At 46.8% G+C, this 21,575-nt stretch overlaps 1 protein-coding gene across 1 annotated transcript in view; it reads right to left on the bottom strand.

Moving 5' to 3' along the window:
- The window catches only part of LOC129388135 (uncharacterized), a 434,948-nt gene that overhangs the window by 355,966 nt on the left and 57,407 nt on the right, over positions 1-21,575 (bottom strand). The window contains exons 4-6 of the mRNA XM_072284749.1: positions 9,943-10,025; positions 6,032-6,236; positions 5,834-5,932 (exon numbers count right to left, since the gene is read on the bottom strand). Coding sequence (XP_072140850.1) covers positions 5,834-5,932; positions 6,032-6,236; positions 9,943-10,025 — 387 coding nt within the window. The remainder of the gene's footprint in view (positions 1-5,833; positions 5,933-6,031; positions 6,237-9,942; positions 10,026-21,575) is intronic.

Here is a 21,575-nt window from a genome sequence, read left to right as displayed (position 1 = left end):
GGCGGGAAGCTCGTGTTTCATTCGAACCTCGTTGTTTTAAATTTCACACGATGAGTGCCTAAAGGCTGTCTGATTGGTTACGATTACTTTGAATTTATATTATTACGATATTATCGGGAGATACTCAAGAGACGAGCCGCCGCGAGAACGACGATGAAGTTGGTCTAACAAAATGAATCAGTAACGAGTTATCTATTCTGACACTCTACGCTATTTAATACTGGAGCTGATAAGCACATTAGGTCTAATGACTTATCCTTCTAGGCCTCAGTAGGCATCAAACTACAGTTGTTGGCTGCTTTCCTTCGGTAAATGGACTTGCGTGGCAAGCTTAGAAAATGCTGTATAGACATTAGAGTGACCAAAAGTCATCTTGAATTTAATTAATCGAACTTCATTTTACATGTAAACACAATGTTTTACAGCGAAGCTGTATACCTATATCATCCAAGGAAGTTTTAGGGTCATAAACAAAAACTCCCCATACGTGGGCCGATCCCGAAGATAGTGCAATGCCGGCCTGACCCGCAGCTGAGGTGAAGCAGGCGTTAATCACTCCCCATACGTGGGCCGATGCCGAAGATAGTGCAATGCCGGGCCGACCCGCAGCGGAGGTGCAGTTCGCCATTAAGGGGCCCACATAACTTCGCTGGTCATCCTTCTTCACAGAATGGAAGGGCACTGAGATTTTGTTGTTGTTGTCGTTGTTCCTCTGTTTCTCGCAGAGCATTTCAATACCTCATTCCCTTCCCCTCGCTGAGCAGCATCTAGGTGACTATACACACGTCAGCATAAATCTGCGTTTTATTAAAAAGCTTTCTCTCGCCCTCTGTCTTGCTACATCCAAGCAAAACCACAGATCTACTGAATGAATGCATGAATGCATGAATGAATGAATGAATGAATGAATGAATGAATGAATGAATGAATGAATGAAAAAGAAAGGAAGAACGTTTTCTACGGTGCGGAAAGAGAACTGATAGGGGCCTTCTTGCAAATGAAAAATAAAATGGTGCTCTAGTGGCAGATAAAAAGTCCTATCTGGCCACATGGCAGTCCTTTTTCGTGTTTCAATTTCGCTTCTTGCTACTAACGCTCTCATGCTGCATCAACGTGACTGAAGCACATCACACTAGAACACCTCTGCGAAATGAGTTTTCTGGGTGTGTTCCGACATCGTCGTAGTTCGGTTACCTCCTCACCAGGTATGGCGGAAAAAAATACAAGGAATTATGTTGCCCACCACTGGGTATCATACCCGTATACCTTAGCGGGAATGTGCAAACAGACAGCAACGCTTAGATTTTTACCAGTCGACGACGACGACGACTTGTCGGCTATGGTATATATAGGTGCCAGACCGTGTCACGTGATGACGTCCGGTTCGGTTGTCAGCATTGCTTGAAGCCGCGTGCACGAAACGCCACTTGGCCGAGTGAGGTCTCCAGTGCAGGCCCCGTTTTGGCCTTGTGCACCAAGACTTACCGAGGAAAGGTGCGGCACCTTCCGACTCCCCGGCACTCGCGCTTCTACTTCGGGAGGCGAGGAACGAGACGGAACGCGTCCAGCAGATAGCTGGCAAAAAGTTGTTCTTGAACGTGTGTCCGCTGTGAGAGCCTGCTGTTCTCGCCGCGAATGAGTTCAGATCCAGAATTGTACAAGTCCGCGAGTCCTTGTAACTACAAATGCATGTGGTGAAAACGCATTTAAAGGGCACAATTTAAGCAACAGCAACACTGCAACCAATACGGCAGACCGATCACACCAGTCGCAACATAGGTTCTTTTTCGTCCAACGGCTCGCTACTTCTTTGCCGCGAGCACTGTAACTGCGCCGAGGCAACGGTAATAATTACGCCTTGTAAAGCGATAGCGTTAAAAGGAAGCTCTTGCTCGGGTGTTCTAGTTTGTAGCACTTAAAAGGTTTGTAGCACTTAAAAGACAAACTCAAAATCTACTGACTGTTCATTTCGAATTTTCTATTTATGTCGTCAATCTTTTATTAAAAATAGGCAAATATCACAAATTTTCAGAAAACGAAACTATAAAGTGTAAACTCTGTAACTCATCAATGAAAAATGATGTCACAATTATGTGATTCGCATCTAATAGTACATTTAAAGCGGACAAAACTGATATGTTACACATGAATGTCAAAAATATTAGTAATATGTAAATACAGATTTTGCAGAACCCTTGTACACAACGTAACGAATTCAGGTAAGATGTAAATTGACGCATCGCATTTGTCCACTCTGAATGATATAAAGGATGCCGTTTACAGAACCGCGATATTCCTTCTTGATATAGAGCTATCTATTTGTAAACTTCGCCCTTCTCAATTTTTCTAACTTTGGAAATCTTGAAAATTCTTTTAACAAAATTCAGGCCCTAAATCGAAATTCCGCTTCCAATAGTCACTAGAATTTAATTGAAATCAGTCCAGGCGTTATCTCGGAAAAGCTTCCTCTTAAGAAGTCCGCGTTGCCATCCAACGTCAGACGCCACCTCTGCAAAAAGCATGTCCAACGAAACTCCCAACCACGCATACCCAACCACTTCTCTACCACCAAAGTTGCTCATACCTTGTCTTTCATTCTTCACAACGTTATTCTTCGGAACAAATTTAATGGAAAAAAACACCGACAGCACATGTCCTTTATGTTAGCTCTCCTCAGACTGGAATATTAAAAGCGCGAAACACTAACACGTGATCGACCCATGCAAGAGCCCGCGTTTCTACCAGAAAGCTCGCCTTCGTGCATAGCGTTCGCAGCCGGAGTTTCCCGGTAAACGTTACGGTTACATAAGCTGCAGTTGCCGGGAAGCATGAAAAGCATAGGGGTCTTTGAACGCTATCGCGTTCCACTCTTAAAGGCGAACCTTAAGAGTTCACCCAATTTTAAACGCGTAGTCACCACCTCAACTAGCCACATCTAGTGGACTTTTAACCTTGTAAAATGAAGACACATCATTCGATGTTGGCAGTAATGCTACTTAAAAAGAGACGAAAAAAGAGCGGCGTACACACACGAATACAGCAAATAAACAATGTAAAGCAAAAACAAATAAATTGGGTATGGGAGAGGTTGCATACAAAGAGAGAGAGAGAGAAACATTTATTAATATAAAGGCAAAAGACGGATAAACCAGATTATGTGTGTAACACCTTAGGCACTACTTGAACAGCTCAAACAGAGCAGCAAGACCGCCATATTTCTTTTTGCCCTGCAGTCACAATATCAGGCGCAGCCGAGAACCGCCGCAGCACCCGACGACGACACCGGGAGAGGCCACTCGCTGACTTGGGCTGGCCGTATTCTGCCCGCCCTCCACCAGATCCGCAGTTTCGAATCTAGGTCAGTGTCACACACGGCTGCTAAAGTGGTGCTGGAGAGCCTTCCTTTTCGACCTGCTTTCTTTCTGTCGGGAGTGCTGCTTTCTTTCCTGACCCTCTCCTTTGCTTTCACGGTCCCTCGCGCTTCTGCTTTTCTTATTTGCGAAGCCTCGCCGCCGCTACGCTTCTTCTTCTTCTTTTTTTTTTTTTTCGCCCTGGACCGCCGTAGCGCTCGATGGTGACGGGCGGCCAGGCAGCGAGACAGAGAAGCAAAGAAAGAGTCTGCAGCTGAGCGGAGCAGAAACCGGCAGAGCCACACAACAACGCCGAGAGAGGGTGAAAGCTGCGCTCACTGGCGCACGCACAAATACGCACGCAACGACTCCCGTCGGGCCGGCCTCCAAAATGGGGTAAGCAGACCGGCCGCGATTACCATTGCGGCCAACGACCCCGACGCACTCGGTCGGCGGCGGTGGAATTGCCCCCCGGTCGCCGCTGATTAATGCCTGGGTCACGCGCGGCGCCGCGCTCGTATACGCGACTGGCACAGTCCGCCAAGGGACTTCGTTAAGTCACACTGACCCCCGAGAGTTTACGCGAACTTTAATCAATCATAAGCATTTCTAAGCAGGCCTACGCAGGTAGGCAGCGAAGGGATGGCCGACCTCACTTCACTAAGCGCGATGGCTCAAGTTTCTCCAGTTCGAGCGTGTTTCTCGATCACTAAGCCAACTGAGCAACGAAGCGACGTAGCGTGATGGGAGGAGAAAGCGTGGTTGCTTCCACGCGCTTGTGTCCCGGAATAGCTTGCGAACTAGACGCCGCTTCACTGACCCTAACACTGATTTTCTGTCCCTGCACTGCTTTGCTCCGTCTGAGGTTTTAGTAGTAGAGCGTTCAAGTAACGAAGGTACAATTTGCGGCATTTGAGACGGCCGGAACAGGCAAGCTCTATTACAAACGTGCCCGGCAAGCGAGCTCGCCTGTGTTTCAAGTGCTTACACCGTAAATTTGGACGCGTAAAGTCAGCTGCCAGTTGTAACTTGACTGTAAGCCCGCAGGTTATTATGGACCGGCAGATTACAAACGTCAGAGGAACCACCTTCTAGTGCACCCCTCTGCCTAGAAGGCGGACTCACGTGCAAAATGCCATATATCTTGCCTTTAGCAACCCTGTAATGTACACGAAATCACACGCAATAAACCTGTAATATACAATGAAAATGTTTTATTGAATTAAAATAAGTTCGTTACACCATCTTCTCTCATATTTCAGCAAGCTCTATCACACAAAACGTGGGACAACGTATGTACCACGGCACACGATGGGCACGAAGAATATTGGGTCAGCCCCCGCAGGGGCGTCTGCGTGAGCAGGCGTTTGGTGTGTTGCGACAGCACGGACCCGAGCACACGAGGGTTGGACCCTCCCGCGTGTAGCCGTGCGCGGCTTCGCCGTGTCTGGGGAAAAGGGGATCCTGGGGGTTGAGCCGATGCTGGGTGTTTGGACCTTTAAGGCCCCCCGGCGGAGGCAACACACCTCTTCGGCCTCGGCTTCACATAGACGGCACCTCCAGACTGACCCACCTGGAGGAAATCGGCAGTCGCCTTTTCCTGTCCCTCTATTCAATCTTTTGCTTTCCCTCTCGCTATCTCTTCTTTCCTGTTTTCTTATCACTTCTTCTCACTTCCGAATTTCTAGGCGGCAAGGGTTAACCTGGTGTATGTATCCAACCTTGGGTATGTTATATTAGGTTATAGTGGCTACGTACAGCTGGCGTCTGCGTTTCCTCCCGGACTCGTGGCGTCCCCTTGTTGGGCTCGGTGGTGGGCGGCTGGCGTAGCTGCCGAAATAAATGAATTCTGCATGGCTAACACGTCATTCCCCCCCCCTTTCCGATCGTCCTCTTTCAAAAAGAGGGCGCACCGAAGAAACTTTCCAACTATTCAGCCAGCGCAAAGAAACTTTCCCCCGCTACCATGTAATACACAGTCAAGATCCTGAAAAGGCAGTCAGAACTATCTCACCTTTCATCGTAGCTAAATGCCTTACCGAAACACTAGGTGCTGGCTACAAAGTGACGAAACTGAGCAGTGGCGACCTTCTTCTCGAGGTCCGCGACACTGTACAGCATGGAAAACTCTCCAGTCTCTCAGCGTTCCGTAATGTGAAAATCACTGTTACCCCCCACCGATCACTGAACACATCTAAAGGAGTCATATCTGATGAAGATCTATTGAGCCTAAGCGAGGAAGAGCTCCTGGAGGGCTGGAAAGAACACAATGTGATTCAGGTGCAAAGAATAAAGATCAAGCGAGACAACCAAGATATCCCAACTAAACATCTCATCCTCACCTTTGCGTCCAGCGTTTTGCCAGAAACCTTAGAAACAGGATATACCAAACTTCGAGTCAGGCCTCACATCCCAAACCCCCGAAGATGCTTCAAGTGTCAGAGATATGGCCATGGTTCGCAAAGCTGCCGTGGCCGACTAACCTGTGCAAAGTGTGGCGAACACGAACACGAATCCAACAACTGTAATGGCACACCCCACTGTCCCAACTGTGACGGTGGACACGCAGCATACTCTCGAACCTGTCCCACATGGAAAAAAGAAAAAGACATAATAACAATGAAAATCAAAGAAAACATCTCTTTTCAAGAAGCGCGGAAACGTGTTTCCTTTTTCCATACCTCAGGGTATGCTGGTGCGGCGCGCAAGGGGGCAGCGTCGCAGCAGACTCCGGCTCCGGCCCAGACCACAACGAGCGTGGTTGCGGCCGTGCCACCAGCCCCCCTGGCGTCAGCAGCCAGCGCTGCTGCGCCGTCCCCGAAGGAGGGCCCATCGACCTCTGGGTTGGTGGCCTCCAAGGCCCTGCTTTTCGAGGCAAGGCCTACCCTGAAAACACCCCGCTCTAGTGAGCGGAAGTCCAGCGGCTCCCAGGAGTCGATGGACACAACCCCGAGCCAGAAGGCGCATCTAGCGCCTCGGGAGCAGCGCGAGTCTCGCGACCGCTCCAAGAAGGACAAAACCCGTACCATAATCACGGGGCCTGAAAAGGCTCCGTAAGTCATTTCTCTAACCTGACTCCTCTTGACACACAGCATAAAAACACGAACAATATGGCTACACAAATAATACACTGGAACATTAGAGGTCTTATCCACAACCTCGATGACATTAAAGAACTCTTACACGAACATAACCCAAAGGTGCTGTGTGTTCAGGAGACACATCTTAAATGCACACAAACAAACTTTCTTTGTCAGTACGCCATCTACCGTAAAGACCGCAACGAGGCGAATACCTCGTCTGGCGGTGTAGCAATAGTTGTAGACAAGTCCGTAGCTTGTCACCAGGTCGCCCTTCAGACGCCCCTTGAGGCAGTGTCAATTCGGGCAATTCTTTTTAATAAATTGATCACTGTATGTTGCATATACATACCGCCTAACTTTCATCTGGAAAAAAGTGATTTTTATAAACTCATTGACCAGCTTCCGCACCCATACATACTCGCAGGCGATTTTAATGCACACCACACCATGTGGGGGGACTCGCGATGTGACGCGAGAGGTCGTTTCATTGAAAATTTTCTTGTGAACTCCGGTGCATGCCTCTTCAACAAGAAGGAGCCAACTTATTATAATATTCATAATAATTCATATTCATCTATAGACCTGTCTATTGGCTCGGCTTCAATTTACCCGGACTTGCAATGGCACGTAATGAAAAATCCCTATGGAAGTGACCACTTCCCTGTAATGTTAAAGTCAACGCCTCAATATGAATGCCCCCTACATACACCCCGATGGAAACTAGCCTCCGCCGAGTGGAATGATTTTAAGGAAGCAACTTACTTATCACGAGATTTTATCACTGATTTTAACTTAGACAATGCAGTAGCATATTTTACTTGTTTTATAATCGACGCAGCTGAAAAGTTCATTCCCCAAACACAAGGTTTCTCTTATAAAAGACGGGTACCCTGGTGGAATGAACAGTGTAGACTAGCACGAAAGAAACAAAACAAAGCGTGGGGTTTGCTGCGCCGCTCCCCGACAGCAGAAAACCTCATAGAATTTAAGCTCGCAAAGTCAGAAGGAAGGCGCACACGGAGACAGGCAAGGAGGGCTAGCTGGGAGAGATTTCTCTCGGGCATCACTTCCTACACTCAAGAGTCCAAAGTATGGAATGGCGTACGAAAGATAAAGGGGCAACAAATCCACCCTCTGCCCTTAGTGGACGACGAAGGGACTACCTTAGAGGACCAGGCGAACGCTCTGGGTGAACACTTCGAACAAGTATCAAGCTCCACACATTACACAAAATCATTCCTCAAATATAAACAATTAGCTGAACTTAAGACACTTGATCGTAAATGCCGTCCGGATGAACCTTATAACCGTCCTTTTAATATTGCCGAGCTTAAAGCTGCATTGAACACATGTAGAAGCTCTGCACCGGGAGCTGACAGAATCATCTATGACATGATTAAAAACTTGCATGAAGACACACAAATGACACTTCTGGCACTTTTCAACTCTATCTGGGCTGCCGGATACCTCCCATCCTCATGGAAGGAAGCTATTGTAATTCCCGTCTTGAAGCTGGGTAAAGACCCTTCCTTGGCGGCAAGTTATCGCCCGATAGCTCTAACAAGTTGTCTTTGTAAGCTATTCGAAAAGATGATTAATCGTAGACTAATACATTTCCTTGAACTGAATGATATGCTTGATCCCTATCAGTGTGGCTTTAGAGAAGGGCGGTCCACAACTGATCATCTTGTACGCATTGAAGCAAATATCCGCGATGCATTTGTACATAAACAGTTCTTCTTATCGATATTCCTCGACATGGAGAAGGCGTACGACACGACGTGGCGATACGGGATCTTGCGAGACTTGTCGGGGATGGGCATCCGTGGAAATATGCTAAATATAATAGAAAGCTATCTGTCCAAACGTACCTTCCACGTGAAAATCGGCAATGTACTGTCGCGACCTTTCATACAAGAAAATGGTGTACCTCAAGGAGGTGTGCTTAGTTGCACACTCTTTATCGTGAAAATGAACAGCCTTCGTGCTTCATTACCGCCAGCCATTTTTTATTCTGTTTACGTAGATGATATACAAATAGGCTTCAAATCCTGCAACCTTGCAGTGTGTGAGAGGCAAGTACAACAGGGCTTGAACAAAGTATCTAAATGGGCAGACGAAAACGGATTTAAAGTGAACCCGAACAAAAGTTCTTGTGTGCTTTTCACAAGAAAGAGAGGCCTCGTTGCAGATCCCAATATTGAAATCTATGGCCAGCAAATCCCTGTGAACAAAGAGCACAAGTTCTTAGGTATCATACTTGACTCTAAACTAACATTTATTCCACACATAAAGTACCTCAAGGTGAAATGCTTAAAAACAATGAACTTACTGAAAATTTTATCCCATACAACATGGGGCAGCGACAGAAAATGTTTGATGAATCTTCACAAAAGCCTCATTCGATCACGATTGGACTGCGGTGCCGTGATTTATCATTCTGCAGCCCCGAGCGCGCTAAAGATGCTAGATCCGGTTCACCATTTAGGAATTCGACTGGCCACTGGCGCTTTTAGGACAAGTCCCATTGAAAGTTTGTATGTCGAATCAAATGAGTGGTCACTCCATCTCCAGAGAACATATATCAGCCAAACATATTTCCTGAAAGTCCACTCTAACCCTGAACATCCGTGTTTTATTACCCTTAACGATATGACATATGATACACTCTTTCGTAATCGTTCCTCTGTAAGACAGCCCTTCTCACTTCGTGTGAGGGAGCTTAGTGTTGAAATGGATGTCCCAATCCTCAAACATCGCCTAATGCCTCCAGCTAAGCTGCTGCCTCCTTGGGAGTGGCAGATGATAGAATGCGACATATCTTTCATGCAAGTTACAAAACACGCTGCAGAGATTGAAATCCATATGCATTTCCGGGAACTCCAATACAAACACTCCTGCCCGGAGTTTTACACAGACGCATCGAAGTCACGCGAGGGAGTGTCCTATGCAGCCGTCGGCCCATCCTTCTCGGTATCCGATGTACTGCATCCGGAAACAAGCATCTTTACCGCTGAGGCCTACGCACTACTGTCGGCTGTAAAGCATATAAGGAAAACAAAACTCAAAAAATCTGTTATATATACGGACTCCCTAAGCGCTGTGAAGGCATTGATGTCATTTTGTAAGCACAAAAATCCAGTAATCAATGAACTATATTCCGTCCTATGTAAAGCGTATATATGTAGCCAGCATGTCATCATATGCTGGGTGCCGGGTCATAGGGGCATCGAAGGTAACGTTCTGGCGGACCAGATGGCCACATCAATTGCATCGTATTCTGTTCATCCTACTGCTGCAGTCCCTGTCACAGATCTAAGGCCCTTCTTGCGCAGGAAACTGCGAAACTACTGGCAACGCTTGTGGGACAGGGAAACAAATAATAAGCTGCACGTAATAAAACCACAATTAGGGTTCTGGCCTTCTGCAATAAAATCACGCCGGACAGACGTCCTATTCTGTCGTCTTAGAATAGGACACACATTTGGCACCCATAACTTTTTACTCACCGGAAATGACCCTCCAACCTGTGGCAGATGCGGGGACAGGCTGACCGTGCTCCACGTCCTCCTGGAGTGTCGGAAAGCCGAATCTGAGAGAAGGAGACATTTTTCCTTAGCATACCGCCAACACATTCCTCTTCATCCTGTAATGTTTCTCGGTCCAGAACCGCTTTTTAATACAAACAGTGTCCTAGGTTTCCTCAGAGATGTTGTCCTACACGTTATTAGTCCTATACATTCGTAGCGCTTCCTCTCTTGAGAGGATGCCGCTGTGATAGTCATACTGTATAGCATATGCCTCCAGGCCCTTGTGTTTCAAGGGCTCTGGCGAGGCAGTAGTGCTTCAGGTAATTTTACTATCTCACATATCTTTTATAATGCATCATTCTCTCACGATAGACTTTATTGCTCATAGAACATGTCATTATCATCTACATAATCTTATAACAGATAGATTTTACGCACTCTAGAGCGACTATATTTAAGGCCACTTTACAGCCGCGTCTCATCAACCTAATTGAACTCATAACTACATTGCGAATTCATCAAAACTGGCTTGGCGCTCTTTGGCCACACCTGGCCCTTGCGCCAATAAAAACCAAACATTCATTCATTCAATATTGGGTCAGCATATGTGTCCCAATGTACGTGACAGGGTCTAACGTTAAAAAAAAGCCAGTATAGCGCCCACTTGATGTCAGTTGCCGGAATGAAATGGTGTGGAGTACTTCACGCACAATTTAACATGACACGCCCGCAGTGCCTTCTGCGTCAACAGGCGTTTGGTATGTCGCAACACCACGTACCCGAGCACATGGGGGTTGGACCCTCCCGGGCTTAACCATGCGTGGCTTAGCCATGTCCGGGAAAAAAGAGACCTGGGGGTTGAGCCGAGGCCGAGTGTTTGGACCATTATGGTCATCTGCAGAGGCAACACACCACTTTGGCCTCGCTACCCCCGGACTGGCCCAACCGGGGGAAACCGGTGGTTGCCGATTCCTGTCTCTCTCTCCAATCTTCGTCTTCCTCTCTCACTTTCAATCTTTGCTTCCTTTCACTTCCAATCATTCTGGGCAGCAATGGTTAGTCTGATGTAGTTTATCACACCTTGGGCGTATTATATTAGGTTATAGTAGCTGTGTACAGCTGGCGTCTGCGATTCCTTCGAGTTTCATGGCGTCCCCTAGTTGGTCTCGGTGGTGGGCGGCTGGCATAGCTGACGATATTAAATTAATTCTGTATGGCTTTAAGCTCTCTCCCCCGACTGCCTCATCGCCCCCTTTCGAAAAGAGGGCCCACCGATGACTCAATTTTTTTATACAACCAAAATATATCTAGCCAAATCACTACGTCCTTCACTGTGAAAATCCTGAAAAGACTCGAAGAACACTCCCATCATTTATAGTTTCGAAGTATGTCACAACTAGGTCCTGGTTACAATATCACGAAAATAGACAGCGGTGATGTCTTGCTCGAAATCTGTGGCAAACATCAGTACTATCAGTTGTCCGGAGTTGTTGTACTTAGAAACACTCCAATCATGGTAAGCCCGCATCGTTCTCTGAACAGCACAAGGGGAGTGATATCCGAACAAAACCTTACAGATTTGACCGAAACTGAGCTCTGAGTCCTGGAAGGAACAACCCGTTACGAACGTCCTGCGCATTAAGATTCCACGAGACGACAAGGAAATCTCAACTAAACACTTCATCTTGACTGCACCAGAACAAGACCCGAATGCATGGAAATAGGCTACATGAAAATCCATGATAGACCCTACATACCTAACCCATGCCACTGCTTGAAATGCCAACGATTCGGCCACGCCTCTCAGAGCTGCCGAGGCCGCCTTACTTGTGTAAAATGCTATTCGCACGAGCACCCTGACGACAAATGTCATGACACACCTCACTGCGCAAACTGCAACGGTAAGCACGCGGCATACTCTAGGTTGTCCATCATGGAAGTAGGAGGTCATAACCTTCAAAATGAAAAGGAATACTTCCTTCAAAGAGGTGCGCAAGCGGCTCTCATTTGTACAAGGATCTTTGTACGCCGAAGTGTCATGGCAGGGGGCAGTGGTCCAACGGTTCTCGGCGACCGCCCGGATGGCGCAAAGCGCACCGCCAGTATAGCACCGTCCAACCTCCCCCCCTCCCTCCCACCTGCCCAGCGCAAGCAGCCAGCGCTGGTCCGACACCTAGCAAGTAGAGCCAGCAGGCCTCCGTGCATGCGAGCTCTAGGCCCTCTGCATTGGCGTCCCAGACGCCGGAGGATCGGTGCAGCATCCTGGAGGGCGCGAATAGAGGCAAACCCCGCATCATAGCGCCTGGAAAGTGCCTGGTGGGCTAACATAGTTTTTCGCTCATAAACACACAGCAATAAACACCATCACTGTGAATACACAAATATTGTAATGGGAGAAGTCTTGTCCCCAATCTCAATGATGTTAAAGAACTACTACATAAACGTAATCCAACGTTGCTGCGTATTCAAGAGACCACATCTGAATTCTACTCTCAAATACTTCGGCAATACATAATCTTCCGAAAAGACCGTGACGAGGCTTGCGCCTTATCCGGTGTTGCAGCGATCGTTGCAGACAAATATGTGGCTTGTCAACATTTAGCACTTCGGACGCACCTTGAAGCAGTGTCACCGGGTAGTTCTCTCTAATAAGTTGGATGCTGTCTGTTGTATATATACATCACTGCGCTGCTAAGGGCGCGGGATCAAATCCCGGCCGTGGTAGCCGCATTTCTATGGTGAAATGCAAAAATGGCCGTGTCCTGTGCAATGGTGGCATGTTAAAGATCCCCTGTGATAAAAATTAATCCGGAGTCACCCACTACGGCGTGCCTCATAATGAAATCGTGGTTTTGGCAGGTAAAGCCCCAGAATTCAATTCAATGCACCACCTAACTATGAACTCGGAAAAAAACATATTTCTATAACCTCATAGATCAACTGACGCAACCCTACATATTCCTAGGTGATTTTAACTGTGTGGAGTGACCCCTGAGGGGAGAGCCCCGTTGAGACACGAGAGGTCGACTCATTGAAAAATTTCTTCTGACCTCTGACACATGCCTGTTCAATAAGAAGCCGACCTATTACAACGTTCAAAACAACATTTATTCATCGATAGATCTAGCATTTGACTCTGTTCTCTTCTGCCTGACCTGGAATGGAACGTCGTCAACAATCCCTTTGAAAGTGACCACTTCCCTGTAACTTTAAACTTAATAACGCAATATGACAACCCTCCCCATATTCCTCGATGGAAATTAGCATTGGCTCACTTTGAGCATCTTAAAGAATCAACTTATTTACCACGGGATTATATAAACGATTCTAGGATAGATGACGCTGTAGCATATTTTATCGCTTTCAATATTGATGCAGCTGAAAAGCTTATCCCACAAACGAATGGTCATCATCATCATCAGCCTGGTTACACCCACTGTAGCAAAGGCCTCTCCCATACTTCTCCAACTACCCCGGTCATGTACTAATTTTGGCCATGTTCTCCCTGCAAACTTCTTAATCTCATCCGCCCATCTAACTTTCTGCCACCCCCTGCTACGCTTCCCTTCCCTTGGAATCCAGTCTGTAACCCTAATGACCATCGGTTATCTTCCCTACTCATTATATGTCCTGCCCTTGATATTTCTTTTTCTTGATTTTAACTAAGATGTCATCAACTCGTATTTGTTCCCTCACCCAATCTGATCTTTTCTTATCCTTTAACGTTACACCCACCATTCTTCTTTCCATAGCTCGTTGCGTCGTCCTCAATTTAAGCAGAACCCTTTTCGTAAGCCTCCAGGTTTCTGCCCCATACGTGAGTACTGGTAAGACACAGCTGTTATATACTTTTCTCTTGAGAGATAGTGGCAACCTGCTGTTCATGATTTGAGAATGCCTGCCAAACGCACCCCAGCCCATTCTTATTCTTCTGATTATTTCAGTTTCGTGATCCGGATCCGTGGTCACTACCTGCCCTAAGTAGATGTATTCCCTTACCACTTCCAGTGCCTCGCTACCTATCGTAAACTGCTGTTCTCTTCCGAGACTGTTAAACATTACTTTAGTTTTCTGCAGATTAATTTTTAGACCCACCCTTCTGCTTTGCCTCTCCAGGTCAGTGAGCATGCATTGCAATTGGTTCCCTGAGTTACTAAGCAAGGCAATATCAACAGCGAATCTCAAGTTACTAAGGTATTCTCCATTAACTCTTATCCCCAATTCTTCCCAATCCAGGTCTCTGAATACCTCCTGTAAACACGCTGTGAATAGCATTGGAGAGATCGTATCTCCCTGTCTGACGCCTTTCTTTATTGGGATTTTGCTGCTTCCTTTATGGAGGACTACGGTGGCTGCGGAGCCGCTATATATATCTTTCAGTACTTTTACATATGGCTCGTCTACATCCTGATTCCGTAGTGCATCCATGTCTGCTGAGGCTTCGACCGAATCAAACGCTTTTTCAGAATCAATGAAAGCTATATATAAGGGTTGGTTACATTCCGCACATTTCTCTATCACCTGATTGATAGTGTGAATATGGTCTATTGTTGAGTAGCCTTTACGGAATCCTGCCTGGTCCTTTGGTTGACAGAAGTCTAAGGTGTTCCTGATTCTGTTTGCGATTACCTTAGTAAATACATTGTAGGCAGCGGACAATAAGCTGATCGGTCTATAATTTTTCAAATCTTTGGCGGCCCCTTTCTTATGGATTAGGATTATGTTAGCGTTCTTCCAAGATTCCGGTACGTTCGAGGTCATGAGGCATTGTGCATATAGGGCGGCCAATCTTTCTAGGACAGTGTTCCCACCATCCTTCAACAAATCTGCTGTTACCTGATCCTCCCCAGCTGCCTTCCCCCTTTGCATAGCTCCCAAGGCGCTATTTGCCTCTTCCGGTGTTACTTGTGGGATTTCAAGTTTCTCTAGACTATTCTCTCTCACCTTATCATCGTGGGTGTTACTGGTACTGTATAAATCTCTATAAAACTCTTCAGCCACTTGAACTATCTCATCCATATTAGTAACGATATTGCCGGCTTTGTCTCTTAACGCACACATCTGATTCTTGCCTATTCCTAGTTTCTTCTTCACTGCTTTTAGGCTTCCTCCATTCCTGAGAGCCTGTTCAATTCTATCCATATTATAGTTCCTTATGTCCGCTGTCTTACGCTTGTTGATTAACTTGGAAAGTTCTGCCAGTTCTATTCTAGCTGTAGGGTTAGAGGCTTTCATACATTGGGGTTTCTTGATCAGATCTTTCGTCTCCTGCGATAGCTTACTGGTTTCCTGTTTAACGGCGTTACCACCGACTTCTATTTCACACTCGTTAATGATGCCCATAAGATTGTCGTTCATTGCTTCAACACTAAGGTCCTCTTCCTGAGTTAAAGCCGAATACCTGTTGTGTAGCTTGATCCGGAACTCCTCTAGTTTCCCTCTTATAGCTAACTCATTGATTGTCTTCTTATGTACTAGTTTCTTCCGTTCCCTCCTCAAGTCTAGGCTAACTCGAGTTCTTACCCTCCTATGGTCACTGCAGCGCACCTTGCCGAGCACGTCCACATCTTGTATGATGCCAGGGTTAGCGCTGAGTATGAAGTCTATTTCATTTCTAGTCTCGCCATTCGGGCTTCTCCACGTCCACTTTCGGCTATCCCGCTTGCGGAAGAAGGTATTCATTATCCGCATATTATTCTGTTCTGCATACTCTACTAATAACTCTCCCCTGCTATTCCTAGAGCCTATGCCATATTCCCCCACTGACTTGTCTCCAGCCTGCTTCTTGCCTACCCTGGCATTGAAGTCGCCCGTCAGAAGTGTAGTTTTGTCTTTACCAATCGCCGATTCCACGTCTTCATAGAAGCTTTCGACTTCCTGGTCATCATGAGTGGATGTAGGGACGTAGACCTGTACGACCTTCAATTTGTACCTCTTATTAAGTTTCACAACAAGACCTGCCACCCTCTCGTTAATGCTATAGAGTACCTGTATATTACCAGCTATATTCTTATTGATCAGGAATCCGACTCCTAGTTCTGCTCTCTCCGCTAAGCCCCGGTAGCACAGGACGTGCCCGCTTTTTAGCACTGTATATGCTTCTTTTGTCCTCCTAACCTCACTGAGCCCTATTATACCCCATTTACCACCCTGTAATTCCTTCAATAACACTGCTAGACTCGCCTCACTAGATAACGTTCTAACGTTAAAAGTTGCCAGGTTCAGATTCCAATGGCGGCCTGTCCGGAGCTAGGGATTCTTAGCACCCTCTGCTGCGTCACAGATCTGACCGCCGCCGTGGTCAGTTGCTTCGCGGCTGCTGGGGACTGAGGGCCCGGGTTTCATTGTTGTATTCATATAGGAGGTTGTGGCCAAGTACTGCACCAGGGTGACCAATCTTGCTCTGGTGAGAGAGTGCGTATGGTACTTCATTTAAAAGAAGTGTTCCCTAATGGGAGGAAAACTGCAGAGATATGCACGAAAGAGGCACGCTAAAGTAAGGGGGAAAACTGCGTAGACCGCCAAATGTGGAAACTCTCAATAAATTTAAGAGTACAAAATCGGGTAACAGGCGGACACGACGTCAGGCAAAGAGAGGTTTCTCTCATGTATAAGCTCATGCACACAGGAGGCAAACATTTGGTATGGCCTAAGAAAGCTAAAGGGGAAATAAATTTATCCATTGCCTCTGGTGAAGGGACAAGGGAATACCTTGGAAGATCAGGCCGACTCTCTGAGCGTTTGTCAAGGTCAATCCACTATTCCCAATCCTTCCTGAAATACAAAAAATAGAAGAATGTAAGCCATTCGCACGTAAATTCCGGCAGAGCGAACCATATAGCCGTCCTTTCAGTATTGCCGATTTAAGAGCTGCCTTGATCGTATGGAAGCGCTCTGCACCGGGATCTGACAGAATCACACAGGACAGGACGCCAAGTCCTCAGTAAGCTGAGCATCCCTTACGTAGGCAGCAGGCTGGAGTCAAGCTCCCCATACCACCGGACATTCGCGACACTTTCCTGATTCCCCCTCTCCCGAAGAACCTGCACCGTGACTACAATACAGCACGTCGCACCGCAAGGGCTCAGCAACTCGGCACTAGGTACGAGGCGCCGACGCCTCGCAGGTGGCTTATGTCGACGCCGCGGACTACCCAACCCATTTGGCCATGAGACACTTGCCATCATCAGGGGCTCGAAACTGGATGTCACAGTATAACCAGCTCCATACGCAGCATCCATCCTGAAGAACGCCAAGAGGTTTCTATAGCTCTCGCCTATGCGTCGACTACTGCATCGTGCATCATCACTGATTCCAAGACGGCCCTTCGTAACTATACCAGAGGGCTCACCTCGTCCCATGCGCACCGCATTCTCACCGGCACACACCCCTCCCGTCACCGCAGCATCCACCTGATCTGGGCCCCGAGCCACGCAGGTCTTACCGGAAATGAAGCCGCGCACGACGTCGACCGAGCAAGTGTCCACAGGGCACGTCACTCCTCTTCGGGCCAGCAATTTTCCGGACGGCCACACCATCCGCAAGCCCCTGATCATGAGGTCATGGCCTCCAGGCGCTGCCACGCACGCGAGCGTATTGTTACGAAGATTATTTTTGGTGAGATCCTTACGCACTACCGTAAAGCCCGCCTCAATACACCCCTCCCGACAGGTCTCTCAACAAGCATTCATCGACGACGTGGCGGCTCTTACAGAGGCACACTTTTCCTACGCAGTCCCTGTATCATCTCGTCTACCCCGATGCCTTCACACCGAGCTGCAAAACATGCCACGCGCCACGCGTAGATCTCGGCCACATTATCTGAGCATGCCCTGCAGCACCACACACCATCAAACACAGCACCAATCCTACATTCAGAATCGCCACGCCCGAGCAGCAGGAGGCCATGCTGCTCAGTGAATGCGCGGAGGATCGAATCTGGGTTGTCCGGCTGGCCGACGACGACGCCAAGACTCAAGGTCTGGCCGCCGCCTCAGGAACGGAGGCTACGGTGGGGCTAGCCACCCGGCCGCCCGCCTCCCTTTACCCCAGAAAGGACTTTGAATAATGTGTTTTCTCTCGCTCTCTCTCTGGCAGAATCATGTGTGGCTTGATTACGAACGTACACACTGATACACAACTGACACTACTCGCATTTTTCGACACTACTTCGGCTGCGGGGCAGCTTAAATCTGCATAGAAAGAAGCGATTGTGGTCCCTGTTTTGAAACAAGGAAAATATTCATCAGTGGTCTCAAGCTACCGCCCTATGTCGCTTACAATTGTCTTAGCAAGCTGGTAGCGAAAGCGATCAATCGTAGTCTGCTACATTACCTTGAATGCAACAAAATGCTTGATCACTATCAAGGCGGTTTCACAGAAGGCCGGTCTACAACCGACCACGTTGTGCTCATCCAAGCGAACATTCGAGATGCGTTCATACGTGTTCAATTCTTCTGATCCGTATTTCTCAATACGGAAAAGGCGTACAACACAGCGTGACGTTAAGTAAACCTGCGAGACCTGTCGGCAATGGGCATCCGCAGGAATTTACTGAACGCAGTAGAAAGCTAGTTGGTCGATCCCACCTTTCGCGTAAAAATCGACAATGTGTTGTCCCGTCCCTTTACGAAAGAAACTGGTATACCCCTGGGAGCCGTGCTAAGCTGCAAGCTTTTCATCGTGAATATGGACACGCTCCCGGCTTCACTACCACCAGTCATTTTTACCGCGTGCACGTCGACGACGTAAAAATAGAATTCAAATGTTGTAACATTACAGTGTGCGAGAGACAAAGCGTGGCTTGAACATGCTAAGTGGGCAGACGAAAATGGATTCAAAGTTAACCCCCAGAAAGTACTTGTTTTGTTTTCATAAGAAATAGGGGGCTGGACCCAGTCTTCAAATGTATGGACAGCATACACCTGTTACTACTCAGCTTAAGTTCTTCCAAACTAACCTTTGTTCCCCACATAAAGCATCTCAAGGTCTAATTCTTAAAGACAATGAATCAACTAAAATGATTGCGGACGCAATATGAGGCAGTGACGCAAAGTGTCTCATTAACGTGTACAAAGGCGTTGTATGTACGCGCTTGGACTACAGTGCCCTAGTTCATCAGTGCGCTATACCGAATGCCCCGAAAATTATCGATCCTGTCCACCATCTAGGCATCTGACTAGTCGTGGGGAGCTTCAGAACAAGCCCTGTACAAAGTCTCTATGTAGAATCCAATGAGTAGAAACTCCATCTGCAAAGGTCGTATACTAGTTTAACAAACTTTTCGAAAGTACACTCCAACCCTGAACATCCTTCTTACTTTGACATGTGCCACACTTTTTCATAATGCAGCGAGAGAGTCTTTCTCGTTGCGTGTGTGGAATCCCAGCAAAGTGGGTGCACCACTCCTTGAACATCATCGCGTCTGATGCCTACAGCAAAGCTGCTACCGCTGTGGCAGTGGCATCTCATAACATATCATTTATTGAGACCGTTAAGGACGCCCCAGAAGCACACATTAAGATGCACTTCCTTGATCTTCAGACGAAATACTCATGCCCAGAGAATTACACTGACGCATCAAGATCACATGCCGGAGTCTCTTAGACAGCCGTAGGTCCCTCCTTCTTGGAGTCTGATTTTCTGAATCCGGTAGAAAGTCTCATTACGGCTGAGGCCTATGCACGACTGTCGGCTGTAAAGCACATCAAGCAAATGAAAATACAAAGGGCAATTATATTTACAGACTCCCTAAGCAGTGTGAAAGCTTTAACGTGTCTGCGAAAGCACAAAAACTTGCACTCAATTATCTAGTTTCGTTTATGTGCACTATGTATGCATCTAACAAGCCTGTCGTTTTATTTTGTATACCCGGCCATAAAGGAATCACGGATAATATGCTTGCAGGCGAAACTGCTACGTCCACAACAACGAAAGCCTGTAACTCTAGCATAGCTATTCCATCCCAGACTTACAGCCGTTCTTGCGCAGGAAGCTGAGAAACTTTCGGCAATTCATTTGGAACAAAGAAACCCTGAATAAGCTCCATTTAATCAAGCTGCATTTATGTAAGTGGCCGTTCATAGCAAAATCGCGACGAACTATGTCCTGTTTTGTCGATTGAGAACAAGGCACAGATACGGTATCAATTCTTACCTTTTGATTGGCAGTGAACCCCTCATTTGTGGTAGATGTAGCGAGCGGCTGACCGTATTGCTCGAGTGCCAGGAAGGGAACATCAGCAAAACAAAAGCATTTTCCTGCACCTTACCAACAGCATGCTCCTCTCCATCCAACACTGTTTCTTGGTGCAGAACAGTTTTTCAGAAATAAAGCTTTTTTCGTTGCACATGATCCCACCAGAGGCTTCTGCTGCGATAGTAGCGTTTTGTAGAACACGCGCCTCTAGGACCTTGCGTTTAAGGGCCTTGAGGACGCAGTAGTGCTACCCACATTTATACCTTTCAGTATATCAGTCAATGCAAACCATATTTTTCATGTCAATAGCACATCTCACCAGGCATTTTCATTATCTTTAACACGTATATACTTTACTCAATTTACAGCAACAGTCTTTAGGCCTCTATACAGCCACATTTACCATTTGCAATTCACCACATCATCGACTACATTATACCAATGAATTGCACTCTTCGACCATCATTGGCCCTATGGCAATAAAATCCCATATATCATCATCATCAATGTAACATGGCACGCTTCGCGCATGATCTTTCTGAGCCCTTCAGACAGACAATTCGTATGTTCGCCGTATTGCTACAAACCTTGACAAAAGGAGGACAAACGCATTAGAAGCACCAGTGGCGGCTACCCCCCCATCCGTACTTTTTCTCCTGAACTTTTTTTTAAATTTCCACTGTAAACGCCATGCACAGACACAATATATTTATATATATACACAGGACAAAGTTTATTATATTTTTTTAAGGGAGGGAGGTAGCCAACTAACAATTATTTCTAATGGTATGGATAGCCTATGCTTAAAGAATGAATATGTTGCTGTATGTTTAACTCGCTTCACATTGCTTTGCATGCTTTTCTGACCCCGAAAAATCCTGCGAGTTCAGTGGCCCTTTCGGCAGTCCTTTATCAACGGCGTGTGAAATGCACGTGAATGATGTGTCTCAGTATGTGTTGTCCCGTCCCTTTACGCAAGAAACTGGTATACCCCAGGGAGCCGTGCTAAACTGCAAGCTTTTCATCGTGAATATGGACACGCTCCCGGCTTCACTACCACCAGTCATTTTTCACCGCGTGCACGTCGACGACGTAAAAATAGAAATAGAAATATTGCTCCTCTCCACAATAGGCAATGCTCTTGAAAAAGAGACTCTTCTAATAATTTACATTTATTAGCGATGGAAATATCGCCACTTGCATGCAGAGGTAATAAATATATATAACTCCCTCAGTAAGCGAAATGAATACAAGCCGGATTCACTGTAAACCAGAACTCATAGCAGTCATGGGTAGCAGCGCTTATACTCGGACTCACAGCAAAAAAGAAAAGAGAGGCTACAGTTTCGCCGGAAAGGCGAAGCAGTATTAGTGATAGTGAAATAGACAATTACACGAAGAAAGATTACACCACG

Source organism: Dermacentor andersoni, chromosome 10, assembly GCF_023375885.2.
Source record: "Dermacentor andersoni chromosome 10, qqDerAnde1_hic_scaffold, whole genome shotgun sequence".
NCBI classification, from domain to species: domain Eukaryota; kingdom Metazoa; phylum Arthropoda; class Arachnida; order Ixodida; family Ixodidae; genus Dermacentor; species Dermacentor andersoni.
Note: the sequence above shows the minus strand (reverse complement) of the source record. Positions and strands in the feature narration are given on the sequence as shown.